The sequence below is a fragment of the Orbicella faveolata genome, unplaced genomic scaffold, assembly GCF_042242905.1.
Source record: "Orbicella faveolata isolate gen_17 unplaced genomic scaffold, um_ofav_v1 contig_15, whole genome shotgun sequence".
Classification (NCBI taxonomy): Eukaryota; Metazoa; Cnidaria; class Anthozoa; order Scleractinia; family Merulinidae; genus Orbicella; species Orbicella faveolata.
Genome location: NW_028301542.1, coordinates 4,805,878 through 4,816,082, shown reverse-complemented (window position 1 = coordinate 4,816,082; position 10,205 = coordinate 4,805,878). Strand labels below are relative to the sequence as shown.

At 38.2% G+C, this 10,205-nt stretch overlaps 1 protein-coding gene across 1 annotated transcript; it reads right to left on the bottom strand.

Annotated features, from left to right (window-relative positions):
- Positions 1 to 732: 732 nt before the first annotated feature.
- On the bottom strand, positions 733 to 10,202 carry LOC110063492 (SUMO-activating enzyme subunit 1-like). The gene is made up of 9 exons (XM_089288080.1): positions 9,978 to 10,202; positions 7,420 to 7,591; positions 6,644 to 6,790; positions 5,992 to 6,101; positions 4,825 to 4,936; positions 3,859 to 3,961; positions 3,438 to 3,582; positions 2,636 to 2,705; positions 733 to 1,755 (listed from the first exon to the last, which is right to left on the bottom strand). The coding sequence occupies exons 1-9, from the start codon at positions 10,088 to 10,090 to the stop codon at positions 1,669 to 1,671; spliced, it is 1,059 nt and encodes a 352-aa protein (XP_089144206.1). The 5' UTR covers positions 10,091 to 10,202; the 3' UTR covers positions 733 to 1,668.
- Between the last annotated feature and the right edge of the window lie 3 nt (positions 10,203 to 10,205).

Sequence of the window (10,205 nt, the reverse complement as noted above, 5' to 3'; positions counted from 1 at the left end):
GTCTTAACTAAGACATCAAATTTTTGGTCAGGTCATAAATAGGGTAGGGAAAACACAGATCCGTTTTGGTCTTAAATAAGTTAAAGGGGTTTGGGAACAAGGCTGCACACGCCCATTTTTTTCCTGGGAGTACCCTCCTGGCAGCTGAGTAGAGTAGAGTGGTGTAGAGTAGAGTGGAGTTGCGTGGTGTAGTATTGTGTGGAGTGGAGTAAAGCCAAGTAGAGTGGGTTAGAGTAAGGTTGAAGAGGGTCAAACAGTTAAAGTAAAGTGATATATATCTCATGTAACAAATTATCAAGTGGCTGACACTGAACAAGATGTACTAAGAGAGACTGGTGGCAGCTGGTTTTTTCTCTAAGGGTCACTCAGACAAGTGTTCAGACAACGTGAATGCAAAAGGGTGGTATGGACATGGGCAAGTAGGGAAGAAGGGCGGTACAGCTGAGTAGGTTAGTAGACGAGAAAAAAAGGTGAGTACCACCTCATAACCCCTGGTGAATTTTGAGAGAAAAACAGACTGCCAGCCGTCTAATTCTTCTATTGTCTTGCATGTCAGTGACTAACTTCAGAAATGAATTATTAAAAGTTTACAAAAAAAGATAAAAACCAAGGAAGTATAGTACGTATACTGACTCAAAAAGGTGAAAAATTGTAAAAAAAGTAAATAAATAAGAGAGAGGATGGCTAGGATTGGGGGACAAAGAGATTGATGTAACATTAATACTCTGATAATGTGATTAAGAGAAATTACATATTTATTACTCTACAGCAAAATTGGAAACAAAAGTAAGGTCCTCAGAAAACAGTGTTTTGGATCTTGCTTTAGGGTTCTCCTCTTCAAGGTTGTATTTCAGTCTCTCATTAAGGTGGCTCCATAGGGTTATCATTTAATATGGTGTTGTGTGTGCAAGTCTTGTGTCTTGAATGCTGTTTTTGCATTAGTTTTTGCACCCAGGTCTCTCAAATTTGTAATAAGCAATGATTAAATAATGTTTTACTATCATCTCTGTTAAAATTTTAGGTTTTAGTCTTGAATTATAAATACCCAAACAAAAGTGATTTTTACGTTTTTTATGACTTTATTTGTGATTTTCTTGAATTTCCTACCGTGAAATCCTCCAAAATTTTCACAGCACATTGCATCCTGCGGGATACGAATCTCAAACACGAAAAAAGTAGGGTTTGTACAGGCAGTTTTTTTTTTTTTGCAAATTTGCCGTTTACCACTGCAAAAAAAGCTGGTCTTATAGATTTCCCTGAAAAACAATCTCCAACTATTTAAGTAAAATATTACTACTAGTCTGCCAAATTTTTAAGGAATTTCACTGAAAGAAACGCAAAAAAAATTCACTGTCAGTTTTGCTTTTTGTACTCATGTTGACGTCATAAAATATTGAAAAACAGACAGTTTCCTTTGCATGCGAACACATTACTTGAGCTTTCATCCTCAGCGCGTATGTGGTAATAAAACTATAGGGAGCCACCTTAACTGAACTTTTAACATTTTATACAAATGGAAAGTCACTTGTAACGCAACAGTCAGTGATCTGTCTTAAAGTGACCACAACCAACGCTGGCTCCAAAAGTCCATTTCAGAGAGGTACATGAATCCAACACCATTCATCTGTTTAACAAGGTAACACATGTGCACGCAAAACAGATGTGAAATCAGTTGAAGCATTCAACTGTTCCATGACCCTCTAGGCCATCATAGAAGAAAAAGTTGTTCAGTGGAGCATCTTTCCCAGAAACAGCCTATGAGAAAGGAAAACAACAACAACAAAATGAACAAATGGTAGGGACATTTACTTCCTCCTAAAGTACCAAATAAAAAATTTCATGCTATGAATTCTTTTGCACCTTCCTAGCCCCCCCTCTTTCCCATGGGCACAGACACATAAATATAAATTATAGGGCTTCATCTTTGATCTAGAAAATTTAATAGGAGCATTTCAATCTAAAATAACTCTAAAAAAACAACTAATATCAAGTTACAGCAGAAGCGCAAGACCGCAGGGGTGGAGGGAGGCTCTGAAAGAACTATGGTATGCCCCACATGGAATGTTAGAGTTAACAAAAGAAAAGTTTAAAAAAATGTAATCGTAAGTCTTAACAAGAAATAATCTAAAGCTACAGTATTTCAGGCTGATCAAGAGGCAAGGTCTTGATCTGAGATTTTCCTGCTAAGACCTCACTCTTGGTTAATATGTAGTTAACAGTTCAACATCAAGTTGTTGTGTAGTTTTAACATTTCTTAGGCTCTCAGAGTTTGTATCGTCCAGCACACCATAGTACTATAATGACAGTGCTTTCATATTCTTATTTCCTCTTTCTTTTTATATAAGAACATGTTTTAGTTAGCAGGCTGAATCAGTTCTTTATATATGGACTGGTGATTTATTAGTCAGGTTTCAACCTCATGTTCTTAATCCACTTGTTCATATATGTGGGTATTTACTGTATTCCCAACATTTCATTTCCTTACAACATTCCTGCAGCATCCACTCCTATCCCTGTGTGGAGGGAGGTACTGTGAGAGTAGAGTTTTCCCAAATGACATAAAAAAGACCCCAATAGTTTCTTGAGTCCAGAGAACTAATTATAAGGTCTTACTTCTAAAACATATTTCAGTTACCTTGACAACCTCCTGTCCCACAATGCCTCCAACAATAGCACATACAGGACTCACTTCTGCCGTACAGTGGCTGTCAAATTGAAACAATCAGTACAAGTAATTTGTCACCTTCATCACATCACTTGCATACTGCTTTTTGTAAACTCCAATAAGCAAGATCTGTAGTTTATGTCAAATGTCAGGCTTATGTCTTGAATGATAAATAAAGGTAACAAGTAATAATTGAAAAAGTGTCTTTATTAATGTGTCAAGGTTCTATGACACCTACTATTACCTTCTGCTATGTACAAGAGTCACTGATCAGGCACACAGCTGAGCGAATTTCCTTTTTTTTTTAGGGAGTCTCATATAAAATGGACCCGGGTGCTCGTCATCCTTTTTAGGGGTTGGAAAAGCCATTTTGTTACCTCTTAGGGTGTTCAGCCTGGTCCACAGCGGGAGCATTTGTGGTATCTTTTACGGTATTGAGACAAAACAAATATGACAAGAGATAACTTTGAGGATTGTGTTGTTTTAGAATTGTACCTCTAAGGGATGAAAAAAGTTTCAAGCCATGCCCACAAAATTTCTTTTCAAAATTTCTAATGAGTCCTTTCTCAATGGGAGGCTCCCCCACCCCCAGAGAAAAACCCTTGGAGCTAGGAGAAGACCCTGCAACACGCCTCACTCAACTGATAATTGTAGTATTCAGCCCTAACAGGTGTTGGAGATTACAGCCCTAATCGATAACCCTGACATGAGAGCTTATAAATGTGTTTGAAAAAGGAAATGGCTGTTTAAAATTATACTGAACAACACTTACCCAGCAAACTCATCGGGAAGAAGAGTTACGTCAAGATTAAGTTCTTGCATTACTTCATCACGTAATGTTAACAATTGCTCTTTTTCCTTGGTAGTCATGGTAGTTTGCGGTAATCTGCCATACTGACTTTGAAATTTTAATATAACTGCAAAGTGAACAGCGTAGATATTAAATGAAATGCGGCATTTTTTGTCAATAGACTTTGAAGATCTTTCTCCCGCTGTGCACAATGACCATAACTGTTACATCGCATCAGTGTGAGTATTTCACTCGGAATCTAAATGTAGAAAGTTCTGCACTGTTTTTATCCAAATACAAGTATGTACTGTACACTCTTAAAACTCCCACAACATCTACAACATCTTAACTCTATCAAACAAGTTTAATCGTTTTAATCAGAAGTTTCCAAACAAATGCATACCTTTCAACATAAAATATACAGAGGGTAATCTTTTTATAATCTTTGCAGGTCTGTTATCCAGTTTGCAAGTCAGTGCAGCTTTCAATCTATAGAACTCTGCAAACTAAACATGTAAAGGGCTGGTAAGCCAGTATAAATATGGAGCATGTAACAAGCTTACTACAACTGTGGACACATGTAAATAGAACCTGTAACTTTGAAAGCAAGTTGTAAGTTTCGCAAATCATGTCGTTGGGTTGTCATGATAAGCTTGATGCATGCAAAAATTGTTGTACAGTCTAGATCACCCTAACATTGTGTTGTTGTGTGTTTATTGTAGAAAGCATTTTGAAAATAGATATATTCTCTCAAAAACAACTATTAAAGAAATGGAACTTAACTTTGTTTAGACTGACACTTAAATAAAGGCCTCTAGGATCATGTGTACTAAAGGCATCTGTAGTTGAGTGTCAATCAGTACCCTTGATCGACCCTCTATCGACACTCAATCGACATCTTGATAAACACTCAATTGACATCTCAATCACATTGACACCAGATGGACCCTTGATCGACATCTTGATCAACATTTGGTCAACACTCAATCAACAGTCAGTCGATAGTTGGCCAAGTGTTGACCCACTTGTATGTATGGATTGACACTTACTGGCGTCTGCCATAATTAGTGGACTCCTGACCTACTGTCAACCGAGATGTTGATTGAGTGTTGACAGAGTATCAGTCCAGGTGTCAATAGTGTCGACCAAGATTTCAATCGACAGTCGCTCAATGGTATCGATCGACACTTGACTGCAGATGCCTTAAGTACACATGATCCAGCATCTATTCACATGGTCACACACTTGTTTATTCATCACACATTTATCTGCTCTTGTATTTGCCAAATTCTTTGTGCTTACACATTGCAATTTCTATCATTTTCACATAAGACAGTGTATTTGCTTACTAAAAGAAACAAAGTGTTACCTTTTGAACTATGGTAGTTTCATTGACATCAACTTTTCTACGTTTTACATCTGGCTGACCATCTGATCTTGAGGATTTCTTTTGTGATGCCTTGATAATCTTTGGTTTCTCTCTAAAAAATTCAGTTGTTACTCCTAACATCTCTCTTAAGCCTAACTATGCCAAACTATAATGTCAGCTGTTCCACTAGACAACAATGATCATTTTGGACTTTTGAAAACATCATGTATTTAAGTCTTCCTTTGAAATCTAACTGGGCAAGCATCATCTATGCCATCTCTCCTTGATTATCGGTGAGTCTCCTGGATACAGACCGAATCTCTTGGTGTCCACAATACAAAGGAAAGCACATAAAATATGTTTTTCGGACATATTTTGTTTGTTTTGGAGGGATATTTGACGCATCTCTTTTGTTTAATTGGCAGAGCTCTACTCTGACTGACTCCTTTGTTACATCTGCAGGTTTATATATTTGCGCATGCCAGTCTAGATGTCTGTAGGTCTCAACATTAATTTTGTAGTTCTGAAAGTCTGTAATTTTACAGGTCTTCAGACCTGCAAGTCTGTCCAATCTACATAACCCCAGTTAGTTGAAAGCAATGAACAATTTCCACTCTAGAAGTTATGGGCTCATTTTCTTTACTTTCTTCTTATATTTTCTTTACTTTGAGCTAATTTCAATAAAATAGATAACAACTTAAATATGCTATACAAAGCAAAGTAAAGTAAAGTAATATGGAATCATGTGTACTAAAGGCATCTGTGGTTGAGCGTTAATCGATACCCTCGATCGATAACTTCAATTGACACTCAACCCATACTTGATTGACATGTCTGGCTAACACTCGCTTGGCACTTCATCGACATCTTAGTCAAAAGTCAACTAATTTTGCAGCTATGCCACTGAGTGTCAATCGATACATATTAGTCAGTCAACACTTGAGAGACATTTTGACTGACTGTCAATTAAATGCTGATCGAGACGTTGATCAAGTGTCCACTGAGTGTCAGCCAAGTATTGAGTGAGATGTCCATTAAGTACCCATAGAGATAAGTGTTGATCAAGATGTCAATCGAGGGTATTGATCGACATCCAACTGCAGGTGCCTTTAGCACACATGATCCATAATGTTATGTGATGTGATGCAATGTGATGCTATGACATACTCAACATATTTGTGCTCTCCAAGGTCTGCAAACATATATCCATAAAAGCCAAACACATCAGCAGCGAAGAACTTAACACCATTAGCATGGCAAATGTCGTTAATGTGAATCTAGAAAATAATTAAAGTGATATGGCAAGTAAAATGGGAAAATCATATACAGTAGAACCTTGCTATTTCAAACTTGCTTACACATGCATGAAAGGGGTTTAAAGGGGTTGAAAAAAGTGTTGTTTAGTTGTCCAGGACGAGCAGATTTTCTTGCCAGGCAAGTAACTTTTCATTCTCACTTGCCAATGGGTAAGGGCCCAGGCAAGTTCTCTGTCAACTTAATTAATCAATCAATCAATCAATCTTTATTTATCGAGGGTAACACTTAACAGTTACACAACTAATAAACTTGTGGCCCTCTTAAATAATCTATTAAAAACCTATGTAAAATTATTTACATATCGAAACAAAAGTACATGTAAACCAAATCAAAACAAAAGTAACCCAAGACTTGCCCAGGGCAAGCAAAATTTGGAATTAGTGATATCCCCTAGATCTACATACTCCCTTCATACTAAAGAAAACGAGATAAGCTGACACAGTTCTGGGTTACTAGACTTTTAAAGATACAATATGTATAAAAACAGGCTTTTGGAACCTACCAGCTGATCTGCTGAACAATTTGTTGCTACCACCAAGTCAAAATCTTTGAAGAAACTGTCACTTTTATTGGAAATATCCTCAGAATCAGCTGTAACTTGCACCATAGGGTTAAGCTGTTGAGCTCGCTGGAGAGATGACTCTGCACGCTAGATAAGAATCATGTAACACAATTGCACACTACATAATTACTAATACAAACTATCATGTTATACCAGAAATTGCACACCCAAAGCTGCCAGACGTCTTTATAAGATTTTCATACAAGGTTTGAGTTTAGATTTAGAAAAATGAATCAAATGTCCCAGAACAGCTCGTGGATAACATTAAGTATTACCTAACAATAGCAATCATTGATTACATAGCATGAATAAGCAGAGGTTTCATTAATGTTTACAGCAGGAGGGTACATGGTTTCACAAGTGTGCTAAACTTTTTGAACTGAACTTCTTTATTAAAAAAAACTTTCTCTAGATGGTCAAACCAGCAAGCAAAATCATCCTCACATCTGGCCAATTTGCCCAGTTCCTGAATGAAACCCCTCAAATAAGACATTTTTCAAGTAAGCAATAGTTTGACCTTTGTAAATTTTGGCCTGATTGACTGCCAACATTAATGTTATAATCATAATTTGCAATGAAAGTGTCAAGTTGGTTCAACTTATAATATAATTGTGCAGGTTATACAACTGCAATAATAACTAACAAAAACATATACTATATTTACAATAATAGCATTATGTTTTTGTTAGTTACATATGTCCCATGATTTGACTCACATTTTTTCCTAGGTCTTGTCGTTGTACAAGAAACTGTGAAACAAAATCTTGTTTATTTACTGGACTAGGATCAACTATCGTCACAGATTTCACACCTGACAGGACAAGATTTTTACAGATTTCAGCACCGAGACCTTTGATACCAACCAGCAAAACACATGAAGCTCTGAGCCTAATGAGGAGAAAACCAACAAAGATGACCAAGTGTACATGAAAACAGGGTTACAACTTCAATATTATATTGTGTTGTGGCTGCATACTTGTTTATACAATAATTCTTAGATCAGAGCACAATGGGTCATTCAAGAAAATATCCATACCCATACCACAGGAGGCATCTTAGAATTCTGAGGAAGAGAGGGGAGGGTCTTAGACTGGAATTCTGAAGGCATGGAGGGGGAGTGGGAGGGGGGTAATGTAGTTTTGAAATCTAAAAGCATGGGGGAGTTTCAGCTCTGAATTTCCAGTGGGGGGGAGACGGCAAAAGCTTCGCTTGAAATCGCTGATCTGATAACTTTTCTGGTTTGTACATCAAGCAGAAACCAACCGCGAAAGCAGGATAAGGATCAATCAGGCAGGTGTTTATACGCAAGCGTTTCGATCATTCAGTTTTAAACTAGTTATTCTTCTTTGAAATAATGATATATCCCAGAAGCTGACATCCTGCACGTAAGAATATTATGGGGAAAGCTACGGTGTACTATAACATTAACAAACTTGAGTTGCTTGTTTGCGCAACCAAAAGTAGTGAGCAGAATTTTCTTGGAGTGGGGGGGGGGGGGGGGGGGAATGCAAGTTCCCCATTCGTTAGAAGTATTAGGCAGTCCAATAGGAATTCCAAAGGGAGGGGGGAGGGGTTAACATGTTCATGCTGCCCATCAAAGGGTATGGATATTTTCTGGAATCACCCGATATTTAACAGAGCAGTGTAGACAAAAATAGTATCTATTTCTTAATTAAATAGCCACATTCTCAAGTTGTACTTATAAACAATTTCCTTAGCTCTCAAATGCATTGTCATTTTTGATCAAATGACGTTACACAGTTGTCTTATCTTCTCTGATATTTGTGTGACAACGCAGCCACGTGACTTAAAAGCAGGTAATTCAAAGCACAGGCAGCCCAGACGTTGTATACAATTAATACGTGACATTATGCTGTTGGCGATTACGTTACAATTTTAGCCGTTTATAAGACAATGTATGAGAATGCTTCGAAAATTACTCTAAATGCTACGTGTAGAAAATAATTTGAATGAAATGGCTTACCTTATGTTTGCATTGCGTTGTTTTAATGTCTCTGGGTTCCTGGAGGTGGTTTAGAGCCATTTAGGCGAGTTTTACTTTCTGGCGGTTTGCCTTCCCCTAAAGAGAAACGAAAGGCGGGCGAGCCACTGGCCCGACAACCTGCACTCAAAGCTCTGTAAATTCCACAAAAATGGTCTAATCTCGTCAGAATTGTTTCATGGTAGCCGTCGATAACTCTTCTTCCCATTCGGTTTCTCCCAAGGTTTCAAAGTTTATCTTAACCGCCCGAGAATCGCTGGTTTTTCAGCTCTTGCTTTCCATTTCGGCTCCATTTTGATCCGTAACCGATTATCTTGGGCACAGGATTTGAATTTCTAGCTTAGCGACCTCGCCATCGTGACAAAGTCACCTCCAACCGTCGAGAGGCATGGGGCATTGGTCAGTTACTCGTTGCCATCTCTCGCTGCAGTTGACAGTGCTTTTAGGCGCTAAATTCAGCTGAACATTGTTTGCTCCTTGTATTTTTGCAGTTAACAGTGCTTTTAGGTGCTAATTTCAGTTATACACCGCGGCACGGTGCAGCTTGCATAAAATGCTAAGCAAGAAATTCAAATCCTGTGCCCAAGATAATTGGTTACGGATCAAAATGGAGCCGAAATGGAAAGCAAGAGCTGAAAAACCAGCGATTCTCGGGCGGTTAAGATAAACTTTGAAACCTTGGGAGAAACCGAATGGGAAGAAGAGTTATCGACCGCTACCATGAGACAATTCTGACAAGATTAGACCATTTTTGTGGAATTTACAGAGCTTTGAGTGCGGGTCGTCGGGCCAGTGGCTCGCCCGCCTTTCGTTTCTCTTTAGGGGAAGCAAACCGCCAGAAAGTAAAACTCGCCTAAATGGCTCTAAACCACCTCCAGGAACCCAGAGACATTAAAACAACGCAATGCAAACATAAGGTAAGCCATTTCATTCAAATTATTTACTACACGTAGCATTTAGAGTAATTTTCGAAGCATTCTCATACATTGTCTTATAAACGGCTAAAATTGTAACGTAATCGCCAACAGCATAATGTCACGTATTAATCGTATACAACGTCTGGGCCGCCTGTGTTCAAAGCAGCTGTTCTCCTGTTTAGATCGATCCATGAAGTTACAAATTAAAACTACAATCGTATATCTTTTTCGTAAAACATCACGTTTTGCCCGAAAAATCCAGCTTTTACGGCTTCCTTTCGTACAGTTAGTAATCTGCAGTTCGTAAAGATTGGCATGTCGCCACAAAACAGCTGTATACAAATGCAATGCCTACCTTTTCTGAGCGTCCAGACCCCAGAGCCGAATTTGTCGGTCATACAACGCGGCCTCGTCTTCTGTAATGGCAGATCCATTTCGTTCATCTTTCACGTTTGGGTTTTCAACCATTGCTGGTAGAATATCTGATAAAATATTTCCAAAAATCGTACTCTTTTTCGGTATATTATTCGGGATTCAAATATGGCGGGAAGGTACCGCGAAACAACAACAAACTGCGCAACAA

Excerpts from the sequence above, each read along its gene's own strand:
- LOC110063492 (XM_089288080.1), bottom strand. The coding sequence starts at position 10,090 with ATGGTTGAAAACCCAAACGTGAAAGATGAACGAAATGGATCTGCCATT. Across the intron at positions 4,937-5,991 it reads GGAGAGCACAAATATGTTGA|AGAGAAACCAAAGATTATCA; the intron begins GTATGTCATAGC and ends TGAATTTTTTAG. Across the intron at positions 3,962-4,824 it reads AAACTACCATAGTTCAAAAG|TTTGCAGAGTTCTATAGATT; the intron begins GTAACACTTTGT and ends TTACATGTTTAG.